The sequence below is a fragment of the Micrasema longulum genome, unplaced genomic scaffold (assembly GCF_059751315.1).
Source record: "Micrasema longulum isolate JH-2025_06_02 unplaced genomic scaffold, ASM5975131v1 h1tg000198l, whole genome shotgun sequence".
NCBI classification, from domain to species: domain Eukaryota; kingdom Metazoa; phylum Arthropoda; class Insecta; order Trichoptera; family Brachycentridae; genus Micrasema; species Micrasema longulum.
The window spans coordinates 479,655-492,474 of NW_028277403.1; the positions used below are offsets into that span (position 1 = coordinate 479,655).

General features: G+C 31.1%; 2 protein-coding genes across 2 annotated transcripts; both read right to left on the reverse strand.

Annotated features, from left to right (window-relative positions):
• Positions 1 to 661: 661 nt before the first annotated feature.
• On the reverse strand, positions 662 to 4,815 carry RpL40 (ribosomal protein L40). Its single transcript, XM_088243272.1, has 3 exons — positions 4,772 to 4,815; positions 4,283 to 4,516; positions 662 to 922 (listed from the first exon to the last, which is right to left on the reverse strand). Exons 2-3 carry the CDS (start codon positions 4,506 to 4,508, stop codon positions 762 to 764), a joined length of 387 nt encoding a protein of 128 aa, XP_088099398.1. The 5' UTR covers positions 4,509 to 4,516; positions 4,772 to 4,815; the 3' UTR covers positions 662 to 761.
• Positions 4,816 to 8,378: 3,563 nt separating this feature from the next.
• LOC148283779 (cytochrome c oxidase subunit 7A2, mitochondrial-like) lies at positions 8,379 to 12,005 on the reverse strand. The gene is made up of 3 exons (XM_088243273.1): positions 11,774 to 12,005; positions 11,315 to 11,491; positions 8,379 to 8,617 (listed from the first exon to the last, which is right to left on the reverse strand). The coding sequence occupies exons 1-3, from the start codon at positions 11,846 to 11,848 to the stop codon at positions 8,483 to 8,485; spliced, it is 387 nt and encodes a 128-aa protein (XP_088099399.1). The 5' UTR covers positions 11,849 to 12,005; the 3' UTR covers positions 8,379 to 8,482.
• Between the last annotated feature and the right edge of the window lie 815 nt (positions 12,006 to 12,820).

The following is a 12,820-nucleotide window of genomic DNA, read 5'->3' on the forward strand; positions in this document are numbered from 1 at the left end:
ATCCAATTCATATATTTTTATTAGTATTCGTAGTATGTGATATTTCCCTATTGATCATTGAATAAAACTCACTATTATTATAACACGGTTCAATACACTTTTGAGTCACAATAATCTTAGGCCGGATTGTTTGATCATTAGTAGTATTTAAAGATCGAAAGTAATAATAACAATTTAAAAAACGGAATACTTTTTTAAAACTTTAATTTTGTATTACTTTTGCTTTTTAACTATTACTACTGACCAAACAACCCGGCCTTAGTGAACGAATGTAACAACCATGTTGAATTGTGACTGTCTACGGACAGAAGATGGTGGATAGCTAGGGTTTCAGCACTGCCACACTTGCGCAGGTGTTATTAGAGTTGCAATCGTTCCATCATAATAAAAATCTATAAACCTAAAGAAAAGTAAGTCGAGAAAATGGCAAGCAAGAAGCAAAGATTGCTAGAAAATGTTATAGCAAAAAACGAACCCAAATAAACGAAAGCAATGCTTCTTGCAACCAAGTACTTAATGGTATTATTTCAAATGCCGTCTTTCATACATAATCCATTTCACACATAATATTGACTTTTCCATGGCAATGAAGATAAAAGGACTGTACAATATTTGCATTAATCAATGAGAACTGCATATATTTACAAATAAGAAGCTTGACTGCGTAAAAGACTTTTATTAATTTAGAGTTTCAGTATAATAAAGTTACATTCTTCACACCCAGAAATGAAGGAATGCGAGTGTAAGAGAGATTTAAAAGTCTACTTCAACTTCTTCTTTGGGCGCAGGTTATTGGTGTGACCACACTTCTTCTTGCGGCAATTGGTTGCCCTCGGGTGTAGGCGAGCATAGCACTTGCGGCAGATCATCTTGTCGCAGTTGTACTTCTGGGCCAGAATACGGAGAGAGGGCTCGATGATACCTGGAAAAAAAATATGATAGAAGTGCTGGTGGAAAAAAAATGGTACTGGAGCAAAAAATTGTTTTGATAGTGACTAGTTGGTAACAAAAAATACTCATTCAGCTAGATTAATACAACCTTAAAGACATTAATTACTGAGTATACTACAAATTTCAAAACATTGTGAAAAAGTTTGTTTCGAAAGAAATATTAGATATTTCTCGTGCGAGTGTTTTTATTATCAAGCAACGGAAATGAAGAGTTCCCACACATTTTTATCATATCACACCTACAGGAGAACAATGACACAAGGCAAGTTTTTCGTAAACCGAGATAAGTATTGTCGAAAATCCTAAAGTTGATTAGTCTAGTACTAGTCGAACACAGATGAAGTTGCTAAATACATTTATTTCCGCCACAGGCCGGTAATGTCATTGTCGTATAGTAACATAATACCTTAATTTTATCATAGTTTTTAAAACAGCTTTTTTAATTTATGATTCTAATTAAAATTATACATAAAAAAAACTTAATTCAATTTCCTTCCGAATTTCCTGCGATTATTAATCAGCTAAATTGATATACTAACAAAATTCTAGCAGAACAATGACATAATTGGGGGGTACAACTCATTTTTAAAGTTATAAAATGGGCTGTTCAAAACTTAAAAAACAAAAAAATGTCATGTTCATAGAACTAAAAATGTAATAATATGCGCATAATTGTTAATACAGTTACAACTTAGGCTATGACCCAAGTTCAAAATATTTTTGAATGTTTAAATGCATTTTCTGGAAAATATTGTTATTCGCACATGCGTCATTGTTCTTCTGGAGGTGTGATATATGGCTCTCATAAATCCCTAAATATTAAAAATTTTATGCCATTTACTACTAGTCGTAAATAACTGTCAGAGTGGGATTCGAACCTCAGACATTAGATTTGCACACCAGTTCAATTCAGATTCGTAACAATATATTTTAAATCATTTATAAAACTATTCTTAGTGCAAAAAATAAATAAATCATATTAAACTAAAATTTTACCTCAGCACGGGTTTTTTCCAGTGAAGAATACATTGTTAATTCAATTATATAATGTATTTTGGTGAACTATTAAACACCTGATAAATTTGAAAACGAGAGAAAGTTATTTTAAAAGGTAGTAAAAATCAAACCAGGTAACATGCATAATAATAAGTCTTACAGCATTTGTGAAGTTCTAAATTTCCTTAAATTTATTTTTAAAACAGTTTTAGAAAAATAAGTGTGAGCACTTTTGGAATGCAAATGATTTGATAGAATGGAATAAAACTAGTTACCTCACTCTAATGCACAGTGATATGTACCCTAATAGATTGTCTAAAATTACTGTCCCTGATAAACTTTCGTGTACCCACCCACAAGGACCACCAGACTCCATTACATGTTCCAATGCGAGTACAACCAGACAAACTTCACCCACCATTCTACAATGGAACTGCTAATAATTATGCTGAGCTGTTGCACTAAACCAGCTATCCTATCTATTGAATGGCCATCGCCTTAATTCTCCTCTTTTTAATGTGTTTTCTTGTTTCTAATCATCTTTACTTTATTTCATTTTTCTTTTTACATATTTAGTGTAATAATTGTGATTTTATTTTATGTTATTTGCTACAATTATATTTATGTACTTTTGAACTATATATTGTAAGAGCCCTCTGGGCATTTATTAAATAAATAAATAATAAATAGTGTATTTCTTCTCATATTTGCCTCCATGCAATTCAAGGCAGTTTGAATGCAAGTTACATAACACAACAACTTAGAATAAAATTGTATAAAAGTTTATCTAAAGCAAATATTTGATCCATACACCCTCTTCAACTCATAAAGCCACTTTATACATCCCACATTATATCTTTAGTCACTTTTCTTACTCTCTAAATCAGTATTCTACCAATATACTTCGCCAACAGCTCTATAATTTCGGCATTTCACCTTAGAGCCTTTTCCCTTGTATAGTATGGAGGCATAACAATAACCATCCTCCAATCTGGGGTATTCCTCCTATAAACATTGGTTTAAAAGCGTTGTGCTTTATTGGATAGTTTAACAGTCTTCAAAAGATTTCACCTGGTTAGCTTGCGTGCTTAACAATCTTTTAAAGTAGGCAGGTAATCTTTTTGATACAAGGTCGGGGTGCTCCACATACAACACATAGGGGAATGTGATATCCTTCCTCGTTGATGCTCATAAAACCGAAACTTAAATATTCATCAGTTGATTAATTTTTCTTGTTTTACTTGGTATATTGTGATGAGACATATCATCGGCCTAACTTGTAAAACTCATAAGTCCCAAACTTACTTTTGTTCGGGGGGGAATAAAAACAGTTTTTAATTCAGTAACAAATGATAGTGAAGTTATTTTCTGATATTTTTTAAATAATGGAATATTGTATGAAAATGCAAGTTTAACTAACACACATATCGTCGTGATCGTAGAACAATGATGGATGTGTGAAACATTTGACATTAACTTTCTTTTATATGTGATCTTAAAACAGTTTTATACAAAAGCTTTATACTCCAGGGCTGAATTTTTTTATTTATTTATAACTAACCCAAATATCAAGATATACTTATATTTTACTTAGAGTTGGCATATGTGACAAATAAAAATTAACTGCTCTCATGTAAAGTTCAAGAAAATCACATGCATCATTGTTCTACAATCATGACAATATATTTGAAGTCCTAACAGAAAATGCCAAAACACATTTTTTACTAGTTGTGGCGTTATGAATTTTACAAGTTAACGTGACGATATTTCTAGCAACATCGTCACGACTTCCACTTATACTCCCCTCTGTTGTAAAAAATTTGTTCTGAATCATGATTTAAATTCTGGAAGATGGCACTGCACGCTGCAAGGTGCAATGCCGAAACAAGAACTAAAAAGCTCAGCAAAAAGAGAACTGCAAACCCGAGAGTGCGAAGGCGGATGGTCTGCCGGGGTATTCTAGGGTTCGGCAAGTTGTGCCTATGAGGCCAACAAAAGACGCGTACGATCAATTTGGCAAAATCTAAATCATAATTAGATCTTCCATTGGCTTTCATAAAGGCATAAATTTCGCGAAGGACTTTTCAGTTTTCACTGTTTTGCAAACTTTCTGCTTTTATTTTATTTTTCGCGGTGCACAATTGCTCCACGGAACACCGGCCAAATACCACTGCCTTATAGAGTGGATCAGCGTACTTAACTAATTTTCTCAATTTTAGTGACATGTACCTCTTTACTTAAATGCCATAAATTTATTTCTATAGGCCAGATTTTAACTGTGAAAGAAACCACATTCTAACATAGACAACTGCGCAATTTCATGAAAAATACTAACCTCCTCGAAGTCGGAGCACCAAGTGAAGAGTAGACTCCTTTTGGATATTGTAATCCGACAGGGTGCGTCCGTCTTCCAGTTGCTTGCCGGCGAAGATCAAACGCTGCTGATCTGGAGGAATTCCTTCTTTATCCTGGATCTTGGCTTTGACATTTTCGATGGTGTCAGAGGGCTCAACCTCGAGGGTGATGGTTTTACCCGTAAGGGTCTTAACGAAAATCTGCATTGTGGCCACTGAAAGCAGAAGGACTACAACTTAAAATTTTGATATGATAAATGAAAATTCTAACTAAAAACAAAAGCCCGACGAATGTCAAAATGGAACCAGCATGTCGCGAATTTTGAAATTCAAATAATTTATTTAAGCCGGCACTTTTTAATTTTTAGAGGGTACTGTGTGGTAATATTAAAAAATATTGAACTAAATATATGCGATTAACTTAACGAATATTGCATTTAAATAACTAAATTGACAATTTGATAGATCACCTGAAAAGCAACGTGGTCGCTAATTTTCTAACCAAAAACGAAAGAAAGATGTCGGATATTTCGGTGTTGCCGTAGGACAAACCACAGACAATATGAGTCTCAAAATATTTTTAATGGGTAGGGAAAATTGTTAACGGGGCATGTTCTTATTATCATTCCAAATTAATTGAATAATTAGGTACTTACAGTTTGGCATGTACATAATAATGTTTATTATAATAATAAAGATTATGAATGTTGTTTGTGATGTCCGATTTTTCTTATTTTGTTACCGTGAATTAATCTACCTTATAAAAATATTTGAAGTATTAACTACGTATTTTTGATTAGGTTTAATATTTAGTAATCACTGTTAAAATAAAATAGGATAAGATGCATAAATAAATTATACTCCAACAAAAAAGCTTGAAAAGCTGAAGTGAAGCTTTGAAACCGGTCGGTAGAAAACAAAATTAGTGTTTGAAAACAAAGTTGTTTTGTTATTATAATAATACCCTCGTTACGAACAAACATTATAATAAGTTATTACTTATTATAATATTTGTAAGTACCCTCAACGAGTTTTTTTTTAACACTGTGTGTTACTTTTTACACGTTACAAAAAAATCCTTTTGGATTCTATTGGGCAAATGAATATTTGAAAATTTTATTGTTATTAATACAATAATAGTGAGCATTGAAATACTTTCAGTTATTGAAAATGGTAATAGCTGGATAAGGATTTCTCAACATTGTTTACCGTTATTTTTTTAGAGCTAAAATAAATTCAGTGCTCGCCATAATATTCACTGTAAATTGTATAATCTCCGCGTGTGAAACATAAAAAAATCAATTTTAAATATTTTTTTCGAAAAACATTTCATTATTTTCGCAATCGTTTTCGCAATTTGCATCAATTATCAAATTATTTTATTTTATTCTTGTGGTGCTAATTATGCGTGTTATGCTGATTGCCTGATATTTTTTTAGGCGTTATGTTTTAATTTGACTACTTTGTAGTATGAATAAAGGCGTGAAATTTATAATTTTTTATTATTATTTGAGAATATTATAAAATGTATACGGCAAATACGGTAATCTACTCAATTTTAAATTGATTACTAGCCCTAATTTGTGTATTTTCATATTATTACAACATGTGATTATTTTAAAATTATAATAAAAAACTACTGTCTATCCAAGCTTATTTGAATACAGATATGGTTTTAAAATAAATAAATATTTAATTTTGAGGGCCATTTTCAACGAGTTAGAAAATGGGAATCAAGTTGGGGTAGAGTAGGATTTGAACAACGGACCTTTGAGCCGTGAATCCGAGACACTAGCCACGGAATCACATCCCGATCCAAATTATTCAGATTATATAACAATCAACTTTATGCACAATTTGTGCAAATGACTTTCGTAACTGTTCTAACAAAGCAAGCAGTTTAAATAATATTTCGATGTTTTAGGAATGATTATTACTATTCTATGTTCTTCCCCTAATGGAAGTATATTTAATAAATATTATATAGTGCTCATAAACAGCCTCCAGGCCTCTCTGTTAGCTGCCAACTACTGGGTATCCTCCCAAGTCAGGTTCCGTAGTTCTGACTTGAACTGCCAACGAATCTGATCTCTAAAATAGGCGAAGGAAGCATCCACAGTGTACGGTCTAGCCGACCGTTAACCGAGCATATACGGGGTATCAGTTGCCACTTGAAGTTGCTGCGTCCGTTTTTTTCATTTTTGAGTTAATAGTCACAAAAAATATTTGAACTTGAGAAAACAAGATTTTATTGGTAAATAAAGGGAATTTTGATTTTGGCACTGAAAAAAAAACACTCAATGCAACATTTTATAAGAATGGTACTTTTTTGCACTTTCAATCGGAAATCATATAGGCGTGTTGGTTTGGAAAAATATCTAAAATTCGTAAAAAAAAAAACAGTACCCGAGAACCCGAACAATGCCAGTCACCAAATAGTGTTTGTGTGAAAGAACAATATTTTAGGTATTTATTTCTTTTTTAATATTTGACATTTTTTATAACCAATATTTGATTCTGTCCAAATAGTTGTAGACAGGGACTGGATTTCACCACCTAGGGAATAACTAAGTTTAACATATTACAACAGAGATGGAGAACATTTTAGAGAACAGAATTTAATGTCAACAATATTTTGAGTTTGTCCATTGTTTTTACACAAAATCAACAGATGGAAGAATCGAAGAAATATAGATGTTTTTAGATAGGCAGAATGATAAATGTGGCACAATGTATAAAGTGGCCACTAAAACCATCCAATGATTGGTCAAAAGCCTTGTTAATGTCTGAACCTCTATATTCTCATCTACATAATGTTCTCTAGCTAATAATATTTTACCATATTACAATATTTTGTACTGACTTTTATATTCCTTTCTCTAAAATATTCTCCATCTCTGGTGTGATTTTTTAATTTTAATATTTTTAAATATTTCATATGAAAATATGAGTTATTTTATAATTAGTAACAGTAAAATTCTACTAAGAATTAAAAAGTTTAGTGCTATAAAAATATTAAAAAAACGTTGTCTTACGCACGGTAAAAATTACAGCACTTATATTCCTTAAAATATAACATGATTAGAATGACAGTTGTCAGAAAAAGTGACGACATAACTTTGTAGTAACGTTAAAGGAGTTATTTATATTGACACACGAAAAATCATTTGCATCTGGCGGGTTAATTTTTTTTTTGAATACAATGCTTGAAACATAAATCAACATCAACATATAAAATCAGCCTTAAAACTGAAAGAAAACTAAAATAAACCTAATTATTAACGACGTTTTTACAAGGTTACATCATTTTGAAAAAACGTTAGAGATGAGACTAATTGATCAATGTAAATTGATCTAATAAAAAAATAATTTATTTGATGTTGTTCATGAAAAAAGTATAAATGTCTAATTTTTTGGTGAATAATTGTGTTAAACACACTATAATAGGCTTGTTTTTGCGTTTTTTATATCAATTTTCGGAAACAGAGTTTCATAATTGCATGAAATAACTGATAAAATCGATTTGCTCAGTGATCAGTAATTTCTCATCACTAATGAAATTAGTTTGACAGCTGTCATTATAATCAAGCTATATTTTAAGGACTATAGTTGTACGGCGAAGTTTTTCTAAAACGTACGAAAAAAATAATAAAAATTAACTATTTTTAATGACATCACAAGCTATTCTAAGTCAACCAATGAAATAATAGGGTGGTAATAGATTTTCGGTTTCAAGGAAGCCAACCCACCAATCACGACAACTCACTGAAGAGAACTTGTAACGTCGCGCGCGGGGTAGTAAAAAAAACAGTAAGTTTAAAAAATGCTAACGATGATAATACGACACATTAAAATAGAAAATCAAACTTTTTTGACTTAACAAATTACAACAGGGATGGGAAACATTTTAGAGAAGGGATTGTGGAAGTCTAGGCATTTACATGGCTTATGACCTGTCATTGGCTGGATTAATTGGCTACTCTTTTTTGGATTAGTTTAATTGTCTATTAACAAATAAACATATTTAAAAATTACCGAATTTCCACATTAAGTAAATAAAATAAATCGAATGATATATTTTTTTGGTAACTTTTTATTTAATTTTATCTAAATACAATTAGTTTTTAAACTGTATAACATCTATACTGAACTGCAACAATTTGCTTGCATTATTATTGAAATTACTTCTTGAAGGCCCTGCTGTAAAAGAATGCCCAGCACAAACCGACTCCAATTAAAGACAGACCCATCGTCGTCCTGTAGAGAATTAAATCAGCCGGTCCTCCCTTTAGGTATACTGGGATGTCATTGGGCCTCTGCAAATAAAAAAAAATGTAAATCCGATGTCACAAAATGAATAAAAAAAAACACCTCATTTTGAACACCTTTCAGTCTCATCTGGGTAAAATGTATGATATTCAGGTGGGACTGTTAAAGGGAATTGTACCAGATAGCATAATCCATGAGCCGAAACATATGGGCGAAGGTGTGTATTTTAAATTCTGTAATGTCCTGCCGGTAAAACAACTTTGTGACTACAAATTGATTGTAGATCAATTTGTTGATCCGGAATTAAAAAAAAAGAGTTTCCCACACTCACAACATTAGATTAAAATTCCTGATCATTCCCCGAATTAAAAATTACTTCGGAGAGCGAACATTGAATCGCGTTATTCCAAGGTTTTTCAATGATCTCCCATAAACCATCATTAATATGAAGGATCTTCAAATGAAAAAAAAAGGACTGAAGAAGTATTTTCTAAATAATTTATAGTGCATGTTAATAAATACATTTGTATAATATAAATAAAATAATGTAAAATAAACCTGTCATAAAAAATAAACAAATTGTGTTCCACCGAAAAGTCTTTAGACTGTCTGTGTTGGGTAACAAATTGTTATAAATATGTTTTTTAAAATATCAAATAGACGCTGCTCTGCATCACTGAAACTGAACCTAAACCATGTTTTCAATTTTTAATAATAATTGAGGCATAAGATTATTAGATTTTTTTCTTCTTTTTTTAAAATTAACTGTATTAAATTACAGTTTTTTTGAAAGGAACAGTCTGACTTTTGAATATTCAATAATAATAATAAAACATATTTTGTGTGCAAAATAACAAAATTTTCTGCAAGTGGGCATTTTTATCTAAAAACGACATTTAAAATATTATACAAAATAGTAAACTATCATAACTTTACAAAGCATCTAATAAATTATTTGGTATAAAAATAATAGGTTCACAAAAATCAAATTAGTGGGACTGTAATATTTATAATGATCCTTTATTTATTTTTAAAATTTTGAACTAGCTGTGGTCTTGTGGTAGTGTTGTGGACTCACGGACCAAAGGTCCGAGGTTCAAATTCAACTCTGCCGCAACTTTTAGGAAATGGTCTGTATATTTAAATATAAAAAAATGCACTTAGAAAAAAACGGTTTTATGTTTTTTTTCCATTATCTTCTGATTTGTATAAATTTACAAACGATAGTATTTTGTAGTTTGTATATGATAATTTCTGCTTCGTGGTGCAATGGTCAGCGCGTTTGCCTACCATGCAAGAGGTCTCGGGTTCGATTCCCGACATGGTTGAAATGAAATATTTATTTTTAAAATATGTTTTTACACTAGAATGTTTCATAGTCCCTGGAGAAGTGCCTGAAGCGTTTGACTGATCATTTTACCTTCACGTAACAAAAATGATCAAGATACGCTGCAATTGGTGTACCATATGCACCAGTAGGTGCAGAAAGGCAATGATGATGTAATATACTATCATTTGTTAATGTATAGAAAGAAGATAGCGGAAATATAATATTAAACACTGATTGATTTTTAAATCGTATTTTTATTTTTATATTCCAATTTTCAGAGCATTTCGTCGAAGTGTATTACGTCATTGCAGTTTAATAAGAATTTAACGTGACACAAACAAAATTAATATTTAATATTAGGAAATTCAATATTTATGAACATAATTATAAAATTTGTAAAAACAATTGATTACTGTCATAAACTGTAAAATAACCTAGATTTTTTATTATCTTGGTGTAATTATAATGACTTATTTTTAAATATAAATGAATGTACGTATGTTGATCGAATTTACAAGAAGAATAAATAAAATCATTTTCAATTAACAACACGATATTTTTTTACGTGGAGACGATCAGATATCTTGGGTTAACTTTGATAACAAACTTAAATTCATTTATCACATTGATAACGACTCCAAGAGAGCACCCAAAATCTGTGGATTTATTTTGCTAATAACTAAGCCATTCAAATGTCCAAAAATTAGTTTGTAGCATACTTGAATTTGATTTTTTATTATGGTCTCCTAATTATAATATTCATAAAATGCGGATTGACACGATTCAATATAAATGTAATAAATCGTTAATATTTAGAGATGGATTAAATAAACATATAATTAATTATTGTGATCGTCATAATACTTTTAAATGTTCAGTTTAGAGTTCAAAGGGGTTTTGGCAGGTTTTATATTCTTGCACAAAAAAATCTTACTAAATAGATGCCCATGACATCCTTGCCCCGAGTAACTTTAATATACCTCACCGTAACTTGCGTAACAATGCTGTTTTTTGTGGGAAATTTTAGAACCAGCGTCGGATTCTTTTCCCCTCTGCCAAGGATCTTCAGAACAGTTATTAAAATCTCACTAAACAGTACGGTCGATGTGTTTCTACAGCAAAGGCAAGCGGTGCTATCACTCTTGACTTGAAATGACACACTTGCCACCTCTGCCTAAATCACGCCATGACCATGAATGTTGTACATTTAAATATATTTAACTAATTTAATTAAATGTATTATATATAGCCCTAAGGCTTTCATAGGCCCGTTGATAGGCTTAAAAAATATAGTAAGACATACAGTAAAAACATTAAATACTGAAATGTTATCAAGGAAACCACTTTGAAATATTTTCTTTGATATTAAAAGCTCTACAAAATGGTATGTTTCAGAAATTTAAAAAATGGCTACCTGGAAAAGTTCCATTTTCTGTTTAAGCTTTTCGTTCAGCGGGGCATATTTTAGATTGGTACCGGGAATTGTCTTGCCCTGCGTGCTTTGCTGTCTTGCTTGGCTGATAACAGCATGCTTTACGCTGCTGTCATACGTCACTTTTGGAGGTGGACTGGTTTTCCCTGGTAATGGTGCCTGAAAAAACGATATTAAACTTTTTGTTAAACATAGATTTCTCCTTTCGATAGACACAAGAATTAATGACTTATTTTAATTTAAAGTATGCCGGCACGTAATATTTTAAATTATTAATAATAGTACTGCAGGAATAATTTTTTGAAAACTGTCTAGGTAATAAAATTGTTTTTTCTTTCTCGAAACGTGATTCAATCGAAAAGACGGAATTTCTCGTAGTTTTAGTAATCAAAATTTAAAAATCAAATGTATGTGTTAACGAAAACAATAAAATTATCTTACAATGGGATATAGTGGTGACTGAATACTGGACGCATACGAAATTCTTCCGGTGATGTTATTATAATTGTAAAACATTTTGCGAAAACTGAGTTGAGATGATTACGAAACGAATATGGCCCTCGACTATCCTAGGAAAATTTGCACCAATGCGCCGTCGCCGAAGAGTTTTTCTTTTCTATTTTACATCTATAATTAATGCACTCGCTAGTACTGCTATCTCCCGCAGAACTGCATGACCGTTGGTGCAATTCCTTGAGGAATGCAACTGCAAGGCGCAATGCAGTTTAAACTTCGATTTAGCTATTATAGATGGCGCTAGTTACGGGAAAATTGAAGAAAGGGATAATGTATTTAGTGAAAAAAGTGAATAAACAACAATAATTTTAGTGAAATTGGACGTAAGTTTTTTTATGTTTGAAAAGTTTAACTGTTGGCGCTATAAATATATAAGTATTTAATTTTTATAAAATCGTATATAAACTGTTGAAAACCATTAAATTATTACATACGAATTTTAAATTATCCCATAATAGTACGCAAAATATTTGATTTTACAATAAACGATCATGTTGACGACAACTGTGTGAATACAGTAGGTAAACATATCTAGGAAACCAGTAGAAACTTTTAAATATTTTTTTTGTAAACTCGAAAAAAACTTTTCGTATCCGTATTAATATAGGTACGATAGGAAAAACTACGACTTTTTTATTGTACAGAGAATGATCGAAATTCAGGAAAATTTACAGCAAGCCAAGATGCACAACTTCAGCGCTGAATTACATCACAGAAATACGAGACATAAGAAAAATGATATTTTAAATATTGACCTCACTGGAAGTCGAACTCTGAACATACAAATGAGGCAAATGTCATCACTATACGGGGACTGCCTAAAATACAGTATAAACATAATAGCTTTTTTGGATTATATATTTCATTTTGTAACTACCAAAAAAAAAAAATATTTTTCAAGCACCAATTTAAAAAAAAATACATGGGAAATTATTATCAATTAACATTTTTTTAGCGTTTTGCCTAAAAATA

Excerpts from the sequence above, each read along its gene's own strand:
- RpL40 (XM_088243272.1), bottom strand. The coding sequence starts at position 4,508 with ATGCAGATTTTCGTTAAGACCCTTACGGGTAAAACCATCACCCTCGAG. Across the intron at positions 923-4,282 it reads GGTGCTCCGACTTCGAGGAG|GTATCATCGAGCCCTCTCTC; the intron begins GTTAGTATTTTT and ends TTTTTTTTCCAG.
- LOC148283779 (XM_088243273.1), bottom strand. The coding sequence starts at position 11,848 with ATGTTTTACAATTATAATAACATCACCGGAAGAATTTCGTATGCGTCC. Across the intron at positions 11,492-11,773 it reads AGTCACCACTATATCCCATT|GCACCATTACCAGGGAAAAC; the intron begins GTAAGATAATTT and ends TCGTTTTTTCAG. Across the intron at positions 8,618-11,314 it reads AGAAAATGGAACTTTTCCAG|AGGCCCAATGACATCCCAGT; the intron begins GTAGCCATTTTT and ends TTTTATTTGCAG.